The sequence below is a fragment of the Bolinopsis microptera genome, chromosome 8 (assembly GCF_026151205.1).
Source record: "Bolinopsis microptera isolate Bmic1 chromosome 8, MBARI_Bmic_1.0, whole genome shotgun sequence".
In the NCBI taxonomy this organism is placed as follows: domain Eukaryota; kingdom Metazoa; phylum Ctenophora; class Tentaculata; order Lobata; family Bolinopsidae; genus Bolinopsis; species Bolinopsis microptera.
The window spans coordinates 12,883,224-12,908,336 of record NC_087079.1 but is presented as its reverse complement, the minus strand read 5'-3'; the positions used below and the strand labels follow the sequence as shown (position 1 = coordinate 12,908,336).

At 39.5% G+C, this 25,113-nt stretch overlaps 2 protein-coding genes across 2 annotated transcripts in view; both read right to left on the bottom strand.

Annotated features, from left to right (window-relative positions):
• Positions 1-25,113, bottom strand: part of LOC134819682 (regulator of nonsense transcripts 2-like) — a 93,244-nt gene that overhangs the window by 38,328 nt on the left and 29,803 nt on the right. The window lies entirely within an intron of this gene.
• Positions 10,914-12,383, bottom strand: LOC134819685 (death-associated protein kinase 3-like). Its single transcript, XM_063829768.1, has one exon. It carries the CDS (start codon positions 12,069-12,071, stop codon positions 11,052-11,054), a length of 1,020 nt encoding a protein of 339 aa, XP_063685838.1. The 5' UTR covers positions 12,072-12,383; the 3' UTR covers positions 10,914-11,051.

Here is a 25,113-nt window from a genome sequence, read left to right as displayed (position 1 = left end):
CCAAAAACCATATGACCATATTTGGGTATGCGCACCAAATTTGATCGATTTTGGCCCATAAATTGGTCAAATATCAATATTTATGAATGAAACCAACTTTATATGGAAGGTAAGCCTATACTACACATCCTCTATGATTATCAGCTCAGTATCTACCTAACTGTGGATTCTGTGTTCAAATAATCGCAAAAATGAACAAAATCGTCCATATCTCAGTTCGCGATATTTGTGAAACTGATTTCGCTCAAAACAATAGAACTCAATAGGGTTTCAATATTTTTACATGAAATTTTCAGAATCAACGTAGAATCGCATTTCGACCTTAAGTTTTGTATTGGAATTTTGAGTTAGGCCTTTAAAAAAATTTGGCGGCCAAATTCTGAAAAATGCCAGGCAAATTTTGGAACCCCCCCCCCCCCTTAATCAAATATGCACATATCTGCCTCCATTTCATGACTTGCAGTTGGAATAAAGGATTGTACTTCAACCAATAATTAATATAATACGAACCTCAAACATGACAGTGATTTATCGACTGAATGTTACAAATACTGATAACTGATAAGCATGAGTCTAATCGGGGTAGATAAGAAGTATCTAATGTTATTTCCATAACTTTTTTGTCCATTTTTGTCCGCCCTATTTTTTGTCCGTCTTCAAAATATAGGGTACTGCACGGACAAAAACGGACACAGAAAATGAGCCCCCTCCCCCCCACCCCAAACAACAATTTTATCAACAAATTTTGTAGCTAAAGCTGATCTCACAGATATGGAAGAAACACTGATAGACAAAGAAAAAGAAGAGTACGGCTCCACCTCAACTAACAATGAACCCTTGGAAGATCGTGAAAACAGGCTGGATGAAGTGTACAAGATAATAGGTCGAGGACCTGCTCAATATTTATATTGGTTTTTAACTGGACTTCTTTCAGTTTCCGACTTGTCGGAAATAAGTATAATTGCAGTTATAATCCCGCTTCAAAGATGTGAGTGGAAGTTGTCACCCGCATTCGAAGGTGCTATCAGCATGTCGGTTTTTATCTTCTATGCGATTTGCGCTACAGCATTTGGAAAGATCTCTGATACATTTGGAAGAAAATTTGTCCTTAAATGGTCAATGATCGTATTGACTATAGCCACAATATCCAGCGCAGTTTCTCCAAATAAATGGGTCTTTATAGTTGCTCGGAGTGTCACTGGAGCCTGTATTGGAACTAATTTGAACTGTATAATTTGCTATGCAACGGAATTCTCTGAAAGTAAGGACCGCCTGATTGGGATGACAGTTTTTAATGTTGTTTCTTCATCACCTTCTGCATTGGTCTACTTTATTGCATGGTTAATGTTGAATAACATAGGTTGGCGATGGTTTACAATAGTAATGTTTTTACCCTTTATTCCTGCTCTAGCTTTGACATTTTTTCTTCCTGGCTCGCCTCGTTATTTTCTGATCAGTGAACAACACGATAAAGCACTTCAATCTGTTAGATTTATGGCTAAGCTTAACAAGAAGCATCTCCCATCTGACTTAAAATTATCTTGCTCAAGAAACAAAGATCTTGGTTCTTACTCTGTCATTTTTGGTTCCCAACATAGGAGATCTTTGGTAACTCTATCTGTCATATATTTTTGTAACGTCCTCATTGTCTTTTCGTTCATCCTTTACCAGCCTCTGATTATAAAGAACGGATGCAGTTCGGGGTCCAGAAACCATTCAACACGGACTTGCTCAGCTCTTGATCAAGAAGAATTAATTGAACTTGCTATAAGCACCATCCCATTGGTCGTTGGGAATATTTTGGCTACAGTTTCAGCGGCTTTTCTCGGACGTCGTTTATCCCTGAGAATATCTAGTTTCATTTTTATTTTTGTCATAGCAGCTCTTTTTTTCTGTGTGAACAGCACAGTCACTGTTTTCCTCGTCTCAGCGATAAACTTCTTTGGGGGCTTTCATTAATGCACTCCTATGGATAATATTTCCTGAAACCTTCCCACAAACATTCGAACCACTGCCACAGGTTTCATTACCGGTTGTGGAACGATTGGTGGCGTCCTCGGTTCTGGCAGTGTTAGTATTTTCTACTACATGGACCCTCATATCGTGACAGGACTTCTCTTTACTGCTTCAGTCATGGGATTTGTGGCGGCTATGTTTGTCAAAAAGGAGACGAAGGATGTCGTGATAAAAGACACATGAACGTTGCAACGACGTTGCTTGTAGGCTCCCTACTAGTGCTAAGTGCATGTCTCATTTCACTAGAGGTTTAGTAATAGTAAGCTTTTAAACAATTTCAATACGGTCTATCATATTATTGCAATGGGACGAAATAATTGAGGTGCTATATTTTTTGCTTCCGATTTTTTTGTTCACAGCCCCAGATCAATTATGTTACAAATTCAATAGATTTCCATACGATTTAACACCTTGGAAGCCGCTCAATGCGGTGTAAAACGGTTCAACCATTTGAAACATATCAATGAGTTGTTTTTTGGCCAAATATTTTAATTTTCCTTGTAGTCTACTGCAGACTGTTTTCTGGAAACTCTGATTATCAGCCCTAGTGAGTGTGGTGTTTACAAATATACTTATTTTTGATTGCTTCTTTTGCTTCTTGGTTCACGTAATACAGTCCTAATATAATCTGCATGATATTTGATGTGTTATATCCACTGTAGATTATAAATGTTCTAAAGAAAATTCTTCCATTTATTTTTCCGAAAAGTTTACGTTAAAAATGACATAAAAATCCCAGTCGGTAAGTAAAATCCCGATCGGGAGGGACCTGAAGCTTTGCCAGCAAATGCTGTTGAGTACCTTTGAACTCTATAGTCGTTGCTAATGTCATCTTATTGCGGTGTTAGTCATAATGACAAAGGCTCTCCTCAATTTTAGTCTATGTGCGACGACAAATGAAACGTCCGACAGTTTCCTGGGTTCCTTTATTATCAGCCCAAAGTTAATGTGGTGTTCACAAATAGAATTATCTGAACTTATCCTGGGGGAGGGGGGGGGGGGGGGGGGGGCTCATGTTTTTTCCGTGCAATTTTGTCGGTCTTCAGAAAATAGGGTACCGCACGGACAAAAACGGACAAAAATTGTAACTTTTGATTTAAATTGTCTCCACAATTTGTAACAGCCTATCTGCAGAAATGGGTAGCACGGTTAATGACCATGGTCCTTTCTCAAACTTTCAATCCTCAGTTAGGTACAAAGAATAGTCTACACATTTTTTGATAACATAAAAAGGGATAAAAATCACTTTATATATGAACATATCGTGTAACAACTTTTCCAAAGTACTGGAGAACCAAAGTCTGTTAAAAATAAATTCTTGAGCACGTTTTGAGTCAGTAACAGTAACATGTCAGTATGTTACAGACTCAAATGCGTTTAAAAATGTTTCAGTAACAATAGATTGTGTAAACAATAACATCAACAATAATTATAAATTGAACAAATTATTGAGAGATGGAAGAACTGACATCATGAAATAAAAAAAGTTTGGTAGATCAATATTCGCTTAATTACTGTAGGCTAGGCAAGAACTCGATACTCAGATGAAGAGCTAGTGAGCATCTGCTATATGTGCTATAGTATGTAGTAGATTATATGGAAATTGGATTTGAATTAAAAGTCAAAATCCCTAAGTAACCAAGCAATGTCTTCTAATTACTGCACTATAGGACCAATTCAGACTTATAAGGTCGAGTCTTTTTTTAAAGACTCGACTTTAAGACTTACATTTAAGTATAAATACTTAAATTCAATGAATAAATCCTTCTAGTTTTTATATCTTAATCAATATTTATACCGTATAACAGAAACTGAAAGTGGGGTAAGCAAAACACATAGTGTTATTAATGCAATAGGTTACACTGAGTCCTGCGGTTACAACATACTACTGGTTAAAGCAACCCTTGAGTAACAGTTTGTGGTATGTGACTGGAACTTGGCATTGTACTAATTGAACCGGACTATTAACCGACTCCAACATCAGAACACATCAAACAGGGGTACAAAACAGTGACGATTAATTGAGGATTTCAGTTGACTTAGAAGTGATTTTAAAGAGCCAGGGTAGAGTTCATAATAATGATAATTCAGAGGTCCTTGCAGATTATTTAGCAGTCCCTCGCTCGAACCACAGAGCTGCACCCTTCGGATCTGCACTATGACTTTAATAGGAAATTTTACAGCTTTGTTGTTCCCCTTTGTTTGTGAATCTCAATCGATACTCTGTAGATTTATTGGCAACATCTTCTATTGTTTCAACTGGCACTTGTTAAATAGTTGCAGATCAGGGGAGACTTGAGGACAGCAGTCTTACACAAACATACGTGCTTAAAACGTTATAATGGACAAACAATGATATATGACCAATTCCTGGAATACCAACAGTTGTTTATGTTAACTTTAATAACAATAGTCTTCCATAGACCGTACCTTCTTGATGATCAACCACTCAGTGCTAGTTTGCTCTTCTTGATAATGTTTTTGATGTTATTTAATAATTATATTGTCCTTGCCGGAGATCATAATATACACTTTGATAATAACCACAGTACAGGGTTGATACAAATCGATAAATTCAATACAATCCAATACGATTGGATACAATCCAATACAAATCGATACAAACCGATACAATTCGATACAATCCAATAACTAATAAGAATCGATGCAATTCAATACAAATCGTTAGGGAACATAATATCAAATCTATTCATTCACGAGCGCATTTACAGAAGAAACGTATTTTATTGGATGATGTAACGGTCTAGCTCATAAACAAATCAAATTTACCAAGCTCCAGAAGGAGAGGAACGGGGTCTAAAATTACCAAAAAGGCTCAAGCAAAATGTCAACGGTCCATTACAGTAAAGAATTTTCAATTTCGGAGAGTATCATTAATAGTCAGCAATTTTAATCAAAGATGCACATATCTGCCTCTATTTCATGACTTGCAGTTGGAATAAAGGATTTTGCTTCAACCAATAATTAATATAATACGAACCTCAAACATGACAGTGATTTATCGACTGAATGTTACAAATACTGATATCTGATAAGCATGAACTTCTAATCGGGGTAGATAAGAAGCATCTTAGTTATTTCCATAACTTTTTTGACCATTTTTGTCCGCCCTTTTATTTTCCGTCTTGAAAATATAGGGTACAGCACGGACAAAAACGGACACAAAACATGAGCCCCCCCCCCCTTATCTTCCATATTTTTTTATTGCTCCGTTTTCTTCTTGCTTCAATACAGTCCTAATATAATCTGCATGAATATGATATGTGATTTTATAAAGGCCGCATACCACCGACCCCAATTTAACTCAACAAAAAAGAATATGAAACCAAAAAGTTTTACTTGAAGATATATACATATCACCGAAGACTCGCGGGCGGAACAAAATATTGCACGCGCACGCGCGTGCAATATTTCATATGTCCCCGAGGGCGCTAGCCCGAGGAGGACATATTTTCGTATAGCACGGAGGGCCCATCGGGCCCGAGTGCTATACGATTTTTCCGCCCGCGGGTCGAGGTGATGTGGATTATATCCACCAGCGGGCGTTTTACAGTTAATATATAATCTTATAAATAAACAATGGAGCTTGTATAAAAGTCAACTCTAGAAAAAGTCGCCACTAATTGTTGTAACCACGGTAACACGTCACGTGTTCAATGTAAGCCAATCATAAAGGGCTGTGTCGTATATAATAGGGGCTGGAGATAAGAGATCCATACATGGCACTGCATTCCTGGGCCGTGAGAATAATGAATGGGCCGTGAGAATAATGAATGTAATGTCAGTGACGATGAATATCAATAATAGAGGGATTATTATAGTGCTGATGTGTATTATGTAGTGTGTTATAATAACTTTGATATAAATCAAAGTATCATGTCATCTGCTCACGAGCTGCATGAGCAGCCCTACCGGACACAAAAATAAAATATATATATCTCCGTGCTATGAAAATATTTTAGAGAACTCCGGGCTATATTGCTACTGGTCAAATTTAATGTCACTTGTTAGCGGGCTATATCATGAGCGGGCTGTAGAGATATCGGGCCCTTTGACAGCGGGCTGGTGAGAGCCCGCTATGCGAAAAAGCGCACACTGGTGGATATAATACTATGATACCTCCATCACTGAGTGCTGAGCGCGATAATTCCCGACAGCTTGCTGGAGGGAACGCGCGGGCACGAAGTGGTGGAGGTATTATAATAACATAAACCCGCCACGCAAAGGGTTTATATAACAGATCATCCCGCGCTAGCGGGATGATCTGATAAACACATACAAGTGCGCGCAGCGCACGAGTTTTGTGTTAATATGTAATCCCGAAGCGCCAGCTGAGGGATTACATTTATTTAGCCCTGAGCGTGAAGTGTTTATGGATTATAATTATCTCCGGCGATTTCGACAAGGGATTTATACTTTAGAAGAGAATGGTAAAATTGGAAAGCAGTTCATCAATCTGAATGTCAAACCGATCTGTCATAGTGGAGCAATAGCTTGAACGTTAGCAGGAACAAGAGCTGGAAGGAGAGCAAGCAAAACAATACTATTTTTAGGGCACGGACAAGGGTAGCTGGCTAGTCGCCAACTTCTCACGCCACGCGTTGGAGAAATTCCAAGAATTAGCTGCTTTGGCAACGTTCCCAGGAATTTGCGTGTAAAAGAAGTGGACGGTTACGATATTTCATATCACGTGGTGCGCTTTCGTGTCACGTGGTATAGACTCGGCGTATGCTATTGGTGGCACGTGGTACGCACGTGACGCGCCCACGTGATCGCGCGTCTAACTGTTCTACTATTATCGAGTTCTAATCAGCAGTATCATTGATTATTGTAAGTCGGAGAATTGAATGATAAACATCAGTTACGACTAAAAAGCGGGCCGGGTTTATACAAATTTCCGGGGCGGGATGATATCACCTTGAGATGTTTATCTAACAGCGGGCCGGGCTGAGTGATAATATGATCCCGCGTCGAAATCCCGGAGATATTTATAGTATTTTAATCCTTGCCGCCAGCCAGTCTGAGGTCTATGCTGATAATACCTTGGCTTCCCTTGCGGGATATATCGGCAAATTATCAGCTCTCAGTGTCGGAGACTTTTAGTGGATATAATTCCCGGAAGGTATTATAATCAATATTCAAAACGATCCTCATATTCTCAAACTGTACAAAACTCGAATAAAAAAAAAAACAACTTATGATATTAAAACATGCTAGAACATTCTTCTCAGCCTACTTGTAACTAATTTTGTAATTCCGGTCAATAGTGGACGGCTTGATGTTAGACTCGCTACACTGTGACAATTCCCTCAAGTTAAGTTTCAACATGATCATTGCTCATGCTATCGCTAATAATATAGCCGGACTTAAGAGTTGTCAACATATTGTTTACAGTACATGTACTTGAACATGATCATTTATACAAGTTAACTCGGTTACCAAGGTGTTTTCAATCTCTATAGATTATTTGAGTTACGGTAAGACAGGATGTAAAAATTCAATTAATTTCCATTCAACAAAACACCTTGGAAGCCGTGCTTGCTCGTAAAAATGTAAACTGAAAACATGTGTACACCGAAATTGGAGTGTGTCATAGCACCATGTTGTCACCGATCATTTTTAAATGAGGTGTAAAGAAAAGCGTAATTGCAATGTTGAGACTTGAGTGTATAGTCTGTATACAATTCTTAGTTCATGTTGCGAGAGAGGAAGAGTTTCTAACTTTCCATCATCGTTACTGTGTGACGTTTCATTCTTGTTTCCCTTCTCCGGTATTGTGCTGTTGAATTGGTTTAGAATTTTGAAAATGGAAGACAGATTTAAGGGATATTACCACTTACTGAATTAACCATGTTTATTGTTTGAATGGGGGTCCGGACTCCACAAAAAGTTCTTATATTTTTGATTGATTTCTTTGCGATTTTGATTATGTATGAACATAAATTAGGGTTATAATGGTCCTAACTCCGTATTTTTTGCGGCTGCCCACGAGTCCTGTTTTTCACATCTCGTCGCCGAATTGTCCTGTTTTTTAGGACGCCGCTCTAGGGCCACGGACCGCCTATTTATGCCGTTAATGAAAGATGAACAAAAGTTTATGTGCTATGAAACTGAAGCAGTTTCGCTGCCTTCTCCAATTTTAAGTAAAGAAGTTCTAAGAACTTGGGTTGCAGAAATAGCAATGATATATGATTCTTCACGCCCAAACCAAAATTCCTTCATAATTAAAAAAACTAAAGCTGATATATAACAGATATGGAAGAAACATTGATAGACAAAGAAAAAGAAGAGTACGGCTCCACCTCAACTGAAAAAGCACCTGAGGACGATGATGAAAAGGAGTTGGATCTTGATGAAGTGTACAAGATAATAGGTCGGGGACCTGCTCAGCATTTGTATTGGCTTGTAACTGGACTTCTTTCATTTTCCGACATGGCGGAAATAGTTCTAATTTCAGTTATACTCCCGCTCCAAAGATGTGAGTGGAAGTTGTCACCCATATTTGAAGGCGCTGTCAGCATGTCAGTTTTTATCTCCTACGCGATTTTCGCTATGGCGTTTGGAAAGATCTCAGATACATTTGGAAGAAAATGTGTCCTTAAATGGTCAATGATCGTAATGACTATAGCCACAATAACCAGCGCAGTTTCTCCAAATAAATGGGTCTTCATAGTTTTCCGGAGTGTCACTGGAGCCTGTATTGGAACTAATTTTAACTGTATAATTTGCTATGCAACGGAATTCTCTGAAAGTAAGGACCGTCTGATTGGTATGACAGTCTTTAATTTCATTTCTGCGTCACCTGCTGCATTGGTCTACTTTATTGCATGGTTAATGTTGAATAACATAGGTTGGCGTTGGTTTATAATAGTAATGTCTTTACCCTTTATTCCTGCACTAGCTTTGACATTTTTTCTACCCGGCTCGCCTCGTTATTTTCTGGTCAGTGGGCAACACGATAAAGCAATCCAATCTGTTAGATTTATGGCTAAGCTTAACAAGAAGCATCTCCCATCTGACTTAAAGTTAACATGCTCAAGAAATAAGGATCTTGGTTCATACTCTGTCATTTTTGGTTCCCAACATAGGAGATCTTTGATAACTCTATCTGTAATATATTTTTGTAACGTCCTCATTGGGTTTGCTTTCATCCTTTACCAGCCTCTGATTATAAAGAACGGATGCAGTTCGGGGTCCAGAAACCAATCAGCGCACAGACCTGTTCACCTCTTGATCAAGAAGAATTATTTAAACTCGCTATAAGCACCATCCCATTGGTCCTTGGGAATATTTTGGCTACAGTTTCAGCCGCATTTCTGGGACGTCGCCTATCCCTGAGAATTCCGGGTTTCGTTTTAATGTTCGTCATAGCTGCTATGTTCTTCTGTGTGAACAGCACAGTTACTGTTTTGCTCACCTCAGCAGTAAACAGCTTCGGGGGTTTTATTAATGCAATCCTCTGGATAATGTTTCCTGAGACTTTCCACACAAACATCCGAACTACTGCCACAGGTTTCATTACCGGTTGTGGAAAGATTGGTGGCGTCCTCGGTTCTGGCAGTGTTAGCATTTTCTACTACATGGACCCTCATATCGTGACAGGACTTCTCTTTACTGCTTCAGTCATGGGATTTGTGATGGCTATGTTTGTCAAAAAGGAGACGAAGGATGTCGTGATGAAAGACACATGAACGTTATTTTTAGATTTTCAGTAGTGCTATGTGCATGTCTCTTTCACTCGAGGTTTAGTTAGCTTTAAAATCAATTTACCTTTTCAATACGGACGATCATATTGCAATGGGACGATATATTTGATGTGTTCTATTTTATGCTTCCCATGAAATCCACTGTAGATTATAAATGTTTTAAAGAAAATTCTTTCATATTTATTTTTCCGAAAAGTTTACGTTAAAAATGCAGAGTTGAAAAATACGTGAGATAATTTTTAAAATACGCCGTTTTTAACGTTTTTTTGCTTAGAAATAAAATACGTCAAAAATACGTTAAAATACGTTTGCCTATTTTTTTCGTAATTGCATTCAAAAACTTAATAAGTTATGTCTTTAGTTCGCAATTTTTTCAGACACATCGTCATTACGGTTCGTAATGATTCGTATTTGCACGCTTTGGTACGCTTTAGCACGTGCACAGTTCCCTTAAATCATACGCGAGGTGATAAACTAGAGAGCTACGCGAGTTTTAATCAAACTTTTATCTTGTATAAATAGAAATAGTACTTATTATTTCATTGGAGCTCTTAATGCTACAAAATCACTTGTAACGTATTTTAACGAATTTTATTCAGCGAAAATAAAATACGCCGTATTTAACGTTTTTTTGATATTATATAAAATACGTTAAATACGTATTTTTCAACTCTGTAAAAATGACATAAATCCGAGTCGGTAAGTAAAATCCCGATCGGGAGGGACCTGAAGCTTTGCCAGCAAATGCAATAGGTTACACTGAGTCCTGCGGTTACAACATATTACTGGTTAAAGCAACCCTTGAGTAACAGTTTGTGGTATGTGGGACCTGAAGCTTTGCCAGCAAATGCTGTTGAGTACCTTGGAACTCTATAGTCGCTGCTAACGTCACCTTATTGCGGTGTTAGTCATAATGACAAAGGCTCTCCTCAAATTCAGCCTATGTTCGACGACAAATGAAACGTCCGACAGTTTCCTGGGATCCTTTATTGTCAGCCCAAAGTGAATATGGCGTTCACAAATAGAATTATCTGAATTTATCCTTCATATTTTTTGATTGTTCCGTTTTCATCTTGCTTCAATACTTATACAGTCCTAATATAATCTGCATGAATATGATATGTGATTTAAAAAAAGGCCGACCCCATTTTAACTCATCAAAAAAGAATATGAAACCAAAAAGTTGTACTTGAAGATATAATCAATATTCAAAACGATCCTCATATTCTCAAACTGTACAAAAACTCGAATAAAAAGAAAAAAAAAACAACTTATGATATTAAAACATGCTAGAACATTCTTCTCAGCCTACTTGTAACTACTTTTGTAATTCCGGTCAATAGTGGACGGCTTGATATTAGATTCACTACACTGTGACAATTCCCTCAAGTTAAGTTTCAACATGCTCATGCTATCGCTAATGACCCGTTCTGAGAGCGCCGCGCGGACACTCGACAGCACGTGTTGACTAAGAGGGTATTGTCTTTGTTTAGAGCGCTTCTTCTTAGACAGCCAGGGGTGAGAGAGACACTCCGCAGCTGTCATTCTGGCCCGAGGTGAGGGCACTAAGAGTTTTGATATAAAGTCTACTGCATCACGTGAGTACCCACCGAACAGATCATCTCCTAAGTAGTAGTCGCAGTGTAGGATCCTAGCCACGGTCTCACAGGCAGTCTCTCCCTGGAAGGGTGATATGCCGGTGAGGGTGATGTAGGTGGTGACACCCACACACCACATGTCCACTGCAGTCGTCACCACGTCCAGGTCGTCGCAACGCAACATTTCCGGGGCAAGGAACTCCGGTGTCCCCCGGATTGGTTCTATATTTCCGGGGCGATTGTTTTGGAGAACTCTAGCGAAACCAAAGTCAACCAGCCTCATGGCAGGTTTAGCGGGCTTGTGTAGGGTATTGCAAATGAGAATGTTTTCTGGTTTAATATCCATGTGGACGATGTGTTTGTAGTGTAGACAATAGAGCGTGGAGCAAAGCAGTTTTATCACGTGGGTCATGTCGTATTCAGTCAAAATAACTGTGCCCAGGATGTACAGAAGCTCCCCACCGGGCACCAGCTCCAGTATGAGAACTGACTCGCGGGAATCTTGATACACTTCATATAAAGACACTATGTTTTTGTTATGACGAAATGAGTTCAGTATAGATGCCTCCATGTCAACCCGAGGGTGCTGCTTCTGCACGATTTTCGCAGCGAAATATTGTTTAGTTTCCTTGTGCATGCACTTGTACACAGTGGCGAACCTTCCCCGACCCAGCAGCCCACATATCTGATAATGCTCCTCGAACAAATGTCTCTCCTTCGCTTCTTTCATTCTGTATTCCTAATTCGTACTGACAGTAATGAGCCTCAAACTGTGAGCTAAACTGATTTATATCCGGTCGTGGTATGCGGAGCAGCTGCAGAGAGGTGGTAATGAGATATAACGACGAGAGAAGTATTAGTAAGTAAATATCAGTTATGGGTCAGCGGTTATGGTGTCAGCGGTCAGATATGTATAATAACTTGATTGGAAGTGTGAAGGTAGGTGGTGTGCGGTGTTGCGGTCACAGCAGGCGATTATCTGGCACCGTTCTGAGGGACTTTCCATGTAACATTGGTAATATCATGTTTCCTGACGGGGATAGGGTTTAACTTGTTGTAAAACAGTATACCTGGAGTTGATGTTGTCGCAACGATAAAACGGAGAACGAAATATTGTTGTTATGTTACTGAAAACGATAAAACAGACTACGTAGAGTTAATATAAATAATAATTACAACAATAAAACGCAGTGAAAAAAAATGGGGTACAGAGTGAATAATGTCACCACCATCACGGAGTGAACAATACTTTTACTTGGAGGGGGGTCTTTGAACAATGGCTTTACTGAGTGAACAAAACTTTTACTGACAAAAATTATATTATATACAAGTTAGCGGAAAGACTTGTAACTCTGAAGTAAGATTCATCACTGTCTGTATAAGTATCATCGGCTAAATGAACACGAATATATTGCATAACAGGCCACGTAACACGCGATAAAATATTTGTCATCATAAACTAAAGATTGCGCCATCGACAAGTCTATAGGTAATCTATCAACGAGTCGAGTACTTCACAAACAAAATGGCCGCAACTGAATAAAACAACGAATCGCAATTAATTAATGACACTGAGAAAAACGTGCATGGCTGCTTCTCAAAATCATTTCTGAAGAAAGAAAAAAATGTAGCTAGATATTGTACAAACACGCAGCTCAGCCGAGTAAAGTCTGGTCTTGAGATGCTGAGATTTTCACGCAGCAGCAAGCTCGCCAACACCCAAAGTTACAGTGTTACACTCCATATAATATCCTCTAAACAACAGCATAGACTTTAATCAAATCAACGAAGGTTCAATTTTTAATTGCAAGAAAATGCTTGTGCACTCTAGGGAGTGCTGGGAAGCTTTTCAGCTTGATTCTAAAGAACCGTGCGAGGTGTACTGGGGGAGCATTGTCGCAGGAGATGCAACTCATTGTACGGTCATATTTGAAAGACAATCTAATACAGGGATTTAATATTATGGAAGTAAGCGCAATTGCGAGTCATTTGGGAAATGAAAGCTTGGGATTATTTTCAACATGTCACTCTCCGTATCAACGGTCTATGTCTCAGACCCTAGCTGGATGGTACGTGATGCAGAATATATGCGTGACTTAAAAATAAAATCTACGCTCCCACGATGAACTAAGATTACTGAGGTGATGAAGATTGTGATGATAAGAAAGCTGCAACAAGGTTGGTCATTGGAAACGCTAGCCACATGTAAAGTACAGAGGATGTGTCCTAAGAAACCCTAACTAAACGGATGCGGATACTCACAATTACATGGGCCAACTGCCAGTACTATATAACCCTGGGAATACTATAATACACTGCACGATTTATATTATAACATAATATACAGCCCTGTGAAGGATAACCCCTCATGATAATAATAATAAACGATCGGAGAGTGAGAGAGCACTACGTACCAGTAGTAGCCTCCCCAGTATAGCAGTACCCCTCACTAGGAGATACCACTACTGTAGTACAGTATAGTGTAGTGAGATACATTGTGTGTGTGTGGGGGGAGGCTCCACCTGCACTACACTACTGTAGTACAGTATAGTGTAGTGAGATACCATTGTGTGTGTGTGGGGGGAGGGAGGCTGCACCTGCACTACACTACTGCAGTACTGTACTAGTGTAGTGAGATACAGTGTGTGTGTGTGGGGGGAGGCTGCACCTGCACTACACTACTGTAGTACAGTATAGTGTAGTGAGAGACATTGTGTGTGTGTGTGGGGGGAGGCTGCACCTGCACTACACTACTGTAGTACAGTATAGTGTAGTGAGATACCATTGTGTGTGTGTGTGGGGGGAGGCTGCACCTGCACTACACTGCAGTAGTACAGTATAGTGTAGAGAGATACCATTGTGTGTGTGTGTGGGGGGAGGCTGCACCTGCACTACACTACTGACGTGGGTAGTGTGGGGTACCGGGTAGTTACTGATTAGTACAGTTAGACAGCACTCAGATAGTGGTGCAGCTGGTAGCACGCTGCCAAGTCGGCATTAGGTTACATTCAATAAGTGGTGTATTGCAGACATTGGGGCACGCTGCAGTAGTGGGGTGGCGGTACATTATTGAGTCTGGAAGCAGTGAATAAATAGGTTGTTAAAGTTGGGGAACTCGGTAGTTTTACCCGACCGACAAAGCTGAAAGTGATAAGACGTTGACCCAAAAGTGAGCGTCAAAAGAACTGTCAATCTGTTGTGTGTGGAACAGCTATTTATAATACTCACTACTCAGCCATTAATTAGATCAGCTCTAATAATAATAACTACGGGAGTCATCAGTCATTTCAATCTACGGAATAAAATAAACAAGGATAGAATTAAGGAATAATTTTTCGATTTCAGGTCAACAGTCCTGCCCATTTATCACAAACCACAATCCATCAGCCATCCTTCAGCAACATTCACCGCATGAGCCCACTAGTTTTACTGCCTCTTAATATTACACAAAGTAACCGGCACTCACAGCAGATCGTGGGTCACAACTCGTTGTCCTACAAACACACCTCTCCCCTCTAATAAATCAAATGAAGTTCGAGCAAGAGCGAGAGAGAGAGAGAAGTTAAGATGGTGAGTTATATCGGCAACAATTCTGTGGATCACAGTAAACAAGATATGTATCCTTCTGTTCAGACCAGCAGCTCAATGATCTAGTCTCCCCGTTGATAGCAAGAGCTAATGCAACACTGTCTGCAGATGATGCGGCTAATGCGACAATGTCTGCAGATGATGCGGAATTGTCTGCGATTCTGCTAATGTGAGACAGTCTAGCGGGACAGATCTTAAGGCGCCGCGCAGGAAACCAGTGAGGTTGTACTAGTATAATAGCTAAATAAACATGTGGCGGAGAAGCGTGTTAAAAGTTGGTGGAATTTGATGGAGCTTAGATCAAATTACCTCACCGTTTGAAAGAGCAATTGCTTATTGTGGTTGGCAAACTAATTGGACTGCAACACTTGACTCAGGGTTGGGTTCGGGCGATATTTTCGATCAAAACCACCAATTGCAATGCACCTAGCATAAAGGTAAGTCACGAAATAAAGGCAGGTGAACCGGCATAAACTGCAAAGGAGTAACAAAGGAGTAACAACTTAACACGGACCTGTGAAAGTATTATGAAGCATCTTTCAGAACACAGACATGATTTGTTTACCAACACCTATCGGAAAAGGACTGACAAATTACGATAAATGAGCTCCAGTTATATAAAGCTGTGCAAGACGTGATTACACTGGAACGAAACGTCAAGATCATGGATAACAGAGATCAGACCCCGGCAGAGAAGATCAAAGTGATCATAACACGCATAATTAATGAACATAATTAATGAACATAAGCGGAGCCATGATGAGAAGACTGTGGATATATTCAGAACACAATGTGAGATGTGTCATGCAAATTGTACATGTAATTACAACGGCTGCTCACTGCTGTGTTAAGCACGATCATCTCGCTGTTTCTGCTCTCAAACAACCCCGGCTCACGACATATTGTTTAAACGGTGTCCAACAAAACATATTTGTATAAATTCGGCCGGCTTTTTAAATGAATTTGATTTGACAGGGGATCCCCTGTCCATAAAAACTCTAACAATTACTCCAAGTATGCAAGAAGTAAGTTCCGAAGAAACAACAAGGGCTCACGGCAGCGTTGACAACCGCGCAACTGTAAGATAGTCATATACGTAAAACAGGGTAGATAATCAAAAGCTGGGAAATTTCGATGGCAATTCCGGCGGCAACAAAGCAGAACGAATAGTGCAGCACTACGGCTGACTCCACAGATCAAAGAACGTCACGCGATCTCGTTACGTCAATATAAAGATGTTAACGAGTCAGTGGACCGCGAGGAAAATTCCTTTAATTAGAGATATTGGGTTGTCCAGTGCCACGCCGACAAACTAATGTAAATACCGACAAACTAACGTGGAGTATGGCGTCAAATGGGACTGCTGGCGCGACGGGGGAGGTCTCATAGTCACGTGGTATTGTCTCTTGACCACGCGACGGGGGAGGTCTCATGGTCACGTGGTATTGTCTCTTGACCACGCGACGGGGGACGTCTCATGATCACGAGGTATTGAGGTCTTTGGTCGTAATCTACTGATCTAGCAGAGCAAGTGAGCGATACTCAGCGATACTCATCAGCACGGTAGTAAGCTTTATTAGCAACTAGATTGGATTCATCAAGTAAGATCGGCCAATTCTGTAGAATTGTATCGGAATGGAATGTCAAACTTCAATTGTCAAAAGTAAGTTATTTGCTATTGCAGTTGCGCTTGAAATGTCAGTGCAAAGCACTTAATTTCACCAAGATGTGCTGGGTAGCTTAGTTTACAATCTACTTGACTCCCTAATCAATACTCCTAGTCGTAACTAATCTACGTTCCGCATTTTTTTCTCAAGCCGGCACTGGTTCCTGGCTGTCGCAAAACGTGACTAAACCATTACGAAATCTCTGGCCTGCGTTTACAAAGAAGTAATTACGGTGAGAACTTCTTTACTCGCAGTTTAACCACGAGATGAGCTCCTTACTCTAAGTATGACAAGCATTTCTGATACGTAAAAGCAGAACTTAAGTGCCGTGATATATAACCATGCACGCGAATTAGTCGTTTTCGGAAACTAAGCAGTGCTCACTAGGCTATTAGTAGGGGTCACGTGGGACGTGTTGCTCGGTATTTGAACTCGACACCAGGTAGCACCATTTGGGGTTAGTAAGTCTGAATTTGAAGGGTGGATCAAAAAAACCTAACCAGTACCTATCGCGCTAGTAACTAGTAACCAGTACCTATCGCGCTAGTAACCGGTAACTAGTAACCGCCCTAGTAACCAGTACCTATCGCGCTAGTAACCGGTAACTAGTAACCGCGCTAGTAACCGGTACCTATCGCCCTAGTAACTAGTAACCGCCCTAGTAACCACTAACCCAGTACTTATCGCCCTAGTAACCGGTAACTAGTAACCGCCCTAGTAACCAGAACCTATCGCGCTAGTAACCGTACATATCGCTAGTACTGAGCACAAAGCTGTAATAGTTACAAGGAATATCCTAAAGATCTGACACTAAAGCTCAGGACAAAGCAAGTATCTACTGGATTGAACAATTGAAAAATTAAACTGAAGGTGCTGGATTAAAATTCCTAACACTAACATATATTTTCACAATAGCCGGTTTGAAACTTATTAAAAATGTTACATCTGATTTTCTTTGCTTTCATACGGAAAAGAGAATTGCGATTGCAGGAGTGGACGGTGCATCCGGCATCCGGCATCCGGCATCCGGTATCGGAGTCTCTATAAATTTTAAAAACATACCAGTTTCCGGTGCTCCATTCGAACAGTCATTTAAAAAAGCGATAAAGTCAAGCAGTTGCAAAGTAACTAAAAAAAGAATAAAACATCATGTCTTATCCTCTAAGAGTATTTGGGGAGATAATGGAGATGACAAGGGCACTCTAAAAGCAATTAGTGCGATGGTTTCGTCGGTATTATTATACAAGCTTTAAGTAACAGTGCGGCTATAAGGTCACTACAGGCCTGTGAGTGTAGTTAAAATGCGGTCTCAGCAGGTAGGAGTCGTGACATTAAGAGAAACTTAATGGAGTTTTAACATAGTGCCAAGGCGTCAACATCAACACAGGGAACCTAGTTCTGTGGAATACTGAATAGAATACTGAATACCGTCAGAGTCAGACATCTTGACGGCAAAGTTGAGATTTAATGTAAGGGGAGGCCTGAAAGAGTTTGGATTCATTAAGTTGGTGGGTCAAAAGAACAGAGGTTTGATCCTTTATTTTCTCACAAGTATGTTGAATAAGAGTAAGTGGTGTGATTCCACGATGTTGATTAATCCCACATTGAACAACTCTTGTACAAAAGTAGCTTCAGCTAAGCCAGCCAGCTAATGAAAAGTACCCGGTGACCACCAACCTCGAGGTGACCGTGACCATGTGGTGGTTTCAGAGGTGCGTGACAGGGATTGTAGGATTGTTGCCTGACTGACTAGTCACGTGCCTATTGACTAGTCACGTGACATGATATAACGCTAACCACTCATTATTACCGTTCTCTTGAGGTAGGTGGAGGTGGTGCCTGCTGACAGCTATAAAGAACCTTATAACCAGTGACCCTGTACCCAGTGCCTGTACCACTGGGTCCTGGTATTATTACGATCAGAGAAATATTGTAAATGATGTAAATATTATCTGCAGTGTATTTATAAGAATCCTGGCAAATTATCAGCACTAATACTCAGCACATGTACCGATAACAATATTGCAGTATTAGAGTTAGATTCTGATTATAACAGGTTGGATGAAGATTGTCAACGCTAAGACCTGTTATATTTCATTTTGAGGGCGGGTTCGCACCTTGAGTCAGAGCAGGAGTACTCTGATTACAATTAGAAGAGGCGGGGCATGTAAAGTAGAGGGTCACGTGATATGGTCAATAGTGTCACGTGACCGCTCAATAGGTCTCATCTCGACTATGCTATTGTAATCTGTACACTAGCTGGTGCTATCACAATGATGCTATAATAATGATCGTACAGTAATTTGCATGGCATTACGGCACCTGATCGCGGAGATAATTACTCATCATTATTGTAGATAATTACTCATAATTATTGTAGATAATTACCCACCACTATTCCTCCTGGAGACGAGCGTTTAAAAATACGACACTAAATTTAAAGTTATACTAATTACTAATTTAGCCAGATGAGGAAGACGTGATTATCCCGATTTAACAGCTAATCTCGACACCTGATAGTGATAATAAATGGTGGAAAGCGTGGAAAGGAGCCAAAATAGCAAGAATACAGTTAATAAATTAGGGAAATAAACAAAAGAAATGGGGGACACATGTGATGAAACCAGGGGAAGAATAGGCGTATTATCAACAAAATAAGGATCATAACAAACAACCTTAATCTTTAATCTAGATTAATGATACCCAAGGTTAAACCAATGACTTTAATTCTAGATATTATATATAATATAACACAATTAGTTAAACAATGATTTGTGGTAACAAAGTCACACAACAGATGCAGATGGCATAGTGCATATCAAGATAGTAGTGAACCGCCATGATTCTGGCTATGATTATATATGCAGAAAAGAGGTGATCTGCCTGCATTAAACATATCTCAATCACAATGACGGATTCATGACCTAACTGATCAGTAGTGAGTAAGGACAATGTTCCGGCTAATATCAGATGGAAATGCTCTCCTGTTCACACTACTCCTCAGTGCTCTACGAGATGAAAATGACGAGATTTTAAGCCACTAAGACAATGACAAAATTGTGAGCCGGTAAGAAAATGTAACACGGCGGCTACACGGTGTCTATCTGATGGAAATTATAAAGAAGTATTAGCTGAATCTCATGGGAATCGAGCAGAACATTGTTCATGCTGGAGAGCTGGATTAAGTGTAGATCAGCTAGAGTCTCAACTTATTACTCGTGCTTAGTTATAGTTAAGTGAGCCTCATCAAGTACTGGATTACTATCTCTCGGAAATTAATCGTGTGAGATGGACGGTATGGACGGTTTTTACTGCTTCAGCTTTTATTGGAAATTCTGTAAATTATTTATTGGAAATTTTGGCGGAATTACCTTTCAAGATTTCCCAACAAATTTGAGTCTCCGTGGCCACTAATTTTGTTAGTCTGAGTCAGCATCTTATCAGCATACGTCAATTTTCTTCCGTGGATGAAAATAAGCATGAACCAGAAGAGAAATCTGAAGTCAGCAGTAAAATATAAAACAATCACAATTTTTACTAGATTTTAATGTACCATTCTCGATGATAACTATAAGGAGTTCCATTTCGATTCCGAGAATCACTTTTTCTGAAGAATTCTCCACAACCGTTCATTTCCTGGAAAAAAGTTTGCGATTCATAGAATAGGTTCGGAAATTTGCGCAGAATTAATTATCGCCATTCTAAGGAGACGTGAAAATGTCCAATAATTAGGAAATTATTTCGCATTATTTATATGCAAAGGATTTTACGAAAAATATCATATCTCCTCTCACACAATTGGACTGCATTAATTGTTTGACGACGAAGCCATTTCAGTGAGGCTGAATTCTGCAGGTCGAACAAAAACTAAATTAACATATTCAGAAATTAACAGGAGTGTTAATTTTTCTAACTGCAGACCGCAATGGCTGACAGCTATATAATAATCAGGGAAATTGTAGAGCCGCCAAATTCCACAGCAAGGTGAACACGTGTTAATCATGTGGTTTATCGACAAATAATACGGTGAAACGATACCGAGATGCTTCTACCACTAGATCAAAATGATATAGCAGTATTATAACCACTCTTAACTCTAGCCAAAATGTAACTTTAAGATATGAAAGTTGGACCAAGGAGCTCTTACTGTAGCCTAAATGGGCCGCGTCACACAATTAGAAAAGCAGGTACCTTACCGATACAGTTAACAGTAGGCTTACCGCGTTATAACGGCCACGGAACAAACTAATCTGGCCTTAAACACTCAAAAACACTCAAAAACACTCATAAAGCACAAATGAAATGAACAAGCACAGCTCGCCGTTACCTCCTTCTAGAGTAATCATGTTCAAGCAATATCACTTAAGCGATAACACGTTGTGTACACTATAATACGAGCTGTAGAGCAGATTGTACTTGAGCTAATTACATATTATGTGTATGTAGATATATCACTGGTCTTGTTGCACCTGTATCAGCTAGAGAGGATAAGAGGGATTTTTGTCAGATTAATCGATTCAAGCAATCACAGATTTGCTAATCGCTGTTACTACGTGTTATTATAAACTTATAAAAGTTAAAAGTTGGGATTTCCGCCGAAAGTTCTTGAAGTGGTGAGTGAAGGAACATACGAGAATTGTTAAGTACATGTCCATCTGCTCTCAAAGATTAAAAGCAATGTTCCAACCTCTATGCGAACAACAATGGAAGGCATCCATTCGCGAATCAACATATGAAATTATGTTATTGCATATATTCATGAGCGAGCGCGAAGCAAGAGATGAATTGGACCACGGTAGACTCAGGGGGAGCCACGTAGGCGGTAGAGAGAATGAACAACAAAAAGTTAAGAGAATGCACGAGAGAGAGAGAGAGAGAGTGAATACACACTGTACTAACAAGCCGGGGTATGTATTATTGTGAGTATAACACTTCCTTAACACAAGTGTGAGGGAAGTATGTGTATTACCCGGGGAGGGTGTGTATTACCCGTGTTCAGGGCATGTTCGGGGACTTTACCACCCACAGTAGACACGTGTGGTAGAACATGTGTGAGCTTGTGTATTCGCGTGCTAGTGTACCTATGTAGTATCATGTATATTGTATATACAATATACATGATACATATACATGTGTGCCGTGTGGTGGGTACTGGGTGGTACTGGTGGTGGGATGTAACTTGTAAGAGACGAAATAGATACCGGGTTTGTAACCATGATAAACACAAGTGTTGTTGTGAGATGTTGTTTAATTGCGGAGAAATTGCGGCAGCAGTATAAATAACAACTTTGTGAGATAAAACTTGAAAATAAATGCCAAACATGAGTGAGATAGGTGTCAACCACTAAATGGGCTTTATCAAAGGTATCTAAAAAGAAACTTTCAAGTATTAACTACAGTACAGTACTTATTTCGTAACAAACAAACCGCAATATTGAAACGTAACAACACCGAAACAGAACGAACCGATTTAAAAACCCCGGCATAAATTAATTGAATAAATGCCACACAAACAAGATAGCCAAAGAGACAAAGCCAGGCCAATTGAATAAATATTTAGTAGGCGCCAAATCCCTGCAGCAAGAAGAAAAGTAAAACGGAAGTATTTTTATTAGATCTCATAACTCCATGGTCATTGTTAATAGAAACTAATTGGTGGAATTGTCCAAACAACAGCGCCAACAAACTTACGCTAATTCCAGCTAATTGAGTGATTAATTAGCTAATCAAGCAATTAATTACACAATCATCACGCCGTTTCCAACCTAAGTCTACACTGAATGGTGATATATCGAAACGTTAACGATATAAGTGTTCCTATGTGCGGCCACTACAAAAAGTAAAGCTTACGGGACAAAAATCTCTGAACAGCACCACATGGAATATAGGCTACTTGAGAATGAAGACAAAGGTAACGAGGACAATAAACTATTTCTGGTTCAAAGACAGATATCAAATTTAAGGAGGAGCACACGCAAATACCGACTTAATATTCTAATATGTAATGATATATGACGGATAACGGTTGGTGCGGTATAAAATATGGATATTCAAAATATTGTCCGAGCCGAATATTAATGACATGCCTCGCCCTGATTTGCTGAAATTTTGTAAGACTATTAATAATGAAACCAGAAATGCGCCGGAGAAAAATCTTGAAAATTCTAGAAGCATAAGAAAATAAAAACACGTTTTTAGAAGTTTTGATCTGCACGTGTCAAAATCTACGACATCTTACAGGATAAACACAAATTGTCAAATTTTGTTCGTACTTTATAGTTTATTCCTGACTACGCTCAGGCTATAACATATTATATGAGATCTTACAGAAACTTCCAAAACTGCCCGTAGATTAGATCTTTATTCGACAGGCAGCAAGAAACTGGAGCCATTGGTCATTCGCTTAATTCGAAATACTCATTTTGATACTCGGAGCACTAGTCCGAAAGGCGGGTTTCAATAACTTAACATTAAAAGTATCTGCACTAAAAGTGACTGTAACTGAAGTTAACAACAAAACAACATGAGCACGCAGAATCAAGTCGCAGAAGCAAGTTAACAGTAAAACTTAAAAGTAACTCTAATATCTCGCGGGACACACTCTAACTGCAGCCCGTATAAATAACATTACTACAAGTCGCTCCTAATGATTTGTTTCCTGCTACCTCCATACTTTCAGACTAAGTTTGGGATACAAAATGTAGGAAGCTGCTTTAGGAGAAAAAATGCGTTAAATTATTGATAACTAAATTTGTAGATAAATTAGTAATGAATCAATCAAAGTTTTCAAGGAATCCTGTAAACAGTGTAAGGGTTAAATCACGTTTCCTGCTTTACTTAAAATTACCTTAAGCGTAGTTATTTTATAGAATGCCAAAACAATTTGTCGATTTAAGCAACAAGAAGTGCAAGTCATCCGCTGAAAGTTTCAAGCTCACACAGGGAGGATTTTGATGCGATGAAATTATAAAAATTTAAAAATGGTTGGTGATGAAAGACTGACTATTTGAAAACATCTTAAGTATGGCCAAGGGCATTCCATACAAAAATACTTGTTACTTCTTCAATAATCCCAACATCATATTATTCGTTATAAGTAGTTAGAATGAGTACTTTTAAAACCCTAAAACAAGCTTGGATCAGGATAGTTTTTAATATTAGCACACGCGCTTAGCTCTTCGCATCTTTTAATTAACAAAAAAGTTATTGAGTTTTAGAGTAACATGAGACGATGAAAAATGGTGAAGTTAAGTTAAGTTTAATAGAATGAAGAAAACTGTAATAACGATAAAATATTTCCAATAATACTAAGATATCATCCTCTTTAAAAATATCTATCGGATTATTATTAGCAGTGTGAACGATAAGCTATTCCTTTATATACGTGAGATAATTACCCAAGACAAGAGGAAGACCTAGACTTTCAGAGCAATGAAAACCAAGTTTCCTTGGCCGGGTTTAGTTAATAGTTGAAAGAATAATTACAGAAGAGACAAACATACGGGGATAAGTCGTCAGAAACCTTAGTTAGTGCTAAGACTCTGACCTTTTAACAAAGAGCAAACCAAGACGGCCCTGGTTAAGAAAATATTGAAAACAAGTTGGGAGGCGCTCTCAACACAACAACACCCTAAACTGATATTAATCGTTCACGATAGACATGACACTGGTGATGTGTGGTTTTCCAGACAGGTGAAATTGAGGAGGATTTAGTGAATATGATAGCGTGACGAAGAAAACAGTCTGATGGAGACAGCGGTGGTGCAATGAAGTCTGAAGTTATTTACTTATTACTATAGCAAATTAAATCTAACAAGCAAACCGCTTGCGATATCGAGTCAGATATGAGGGCCTAATTTGTTGGGTAATGGGGTGGAGATGCTTGGGAGTGGCGTGTCAATACCCGAGGATTGATGCCACGCTGGTATTCAAGACTTTGAAATATTCAAGAAATGCAGAAACGTTAACCCGCTCCACAATCCTACGTATTAGCAAGTCTATTTAGGTCTGCTTTGGTAGGAAGGTTTAGGTTGGCCCTGGTGAGGCTGCCGGACTACCACGAAAGAATCTGGGAGGGTGAAATATCTGAAGATGAACGAGGAGGTAGTCTGCACATGGGTCTAAATGTTTTAATGATGCAGTTCATGGTAGCATAACACTGGTAGCTGTCATTTCCCTGGGAAAACACAAATTTCCCATGGAACCGTAGATACTGGAGACGCAAACAGTAAAGAGTCTTCTGCCAATGACAATGTGACATTAACCAGGACAATACATGACAAGCCCATACCATCCGCCAGACAGGTCAACAAAAGGAACAAAGACACTGACACATGAAATTGAGAGGGTGGCAGCAGCAGCAGCAGATAAACACGGAACTAGGCGACAGGTGTACTGAAGTTGGCAGGAGATATGGTAGACGTGGGGCGCAGCCAGACAAGTGCCCCACAAGCTGGCACGTAGCCAGACAAGTGCCCCACAAGCTGGCACGTCATAGGTATTGTTATCTGGGCTATC

Bases quoted from the DNA above. Each gene is read 5' to 3' on its own strand.
- LOC134819685 (XM_063829768.1), bottom strand. From the start codon at position 12,071: ATGAAAGAAGCGAAGGAGAGACATTTGTTCGAGGAGCATTATCAGATA.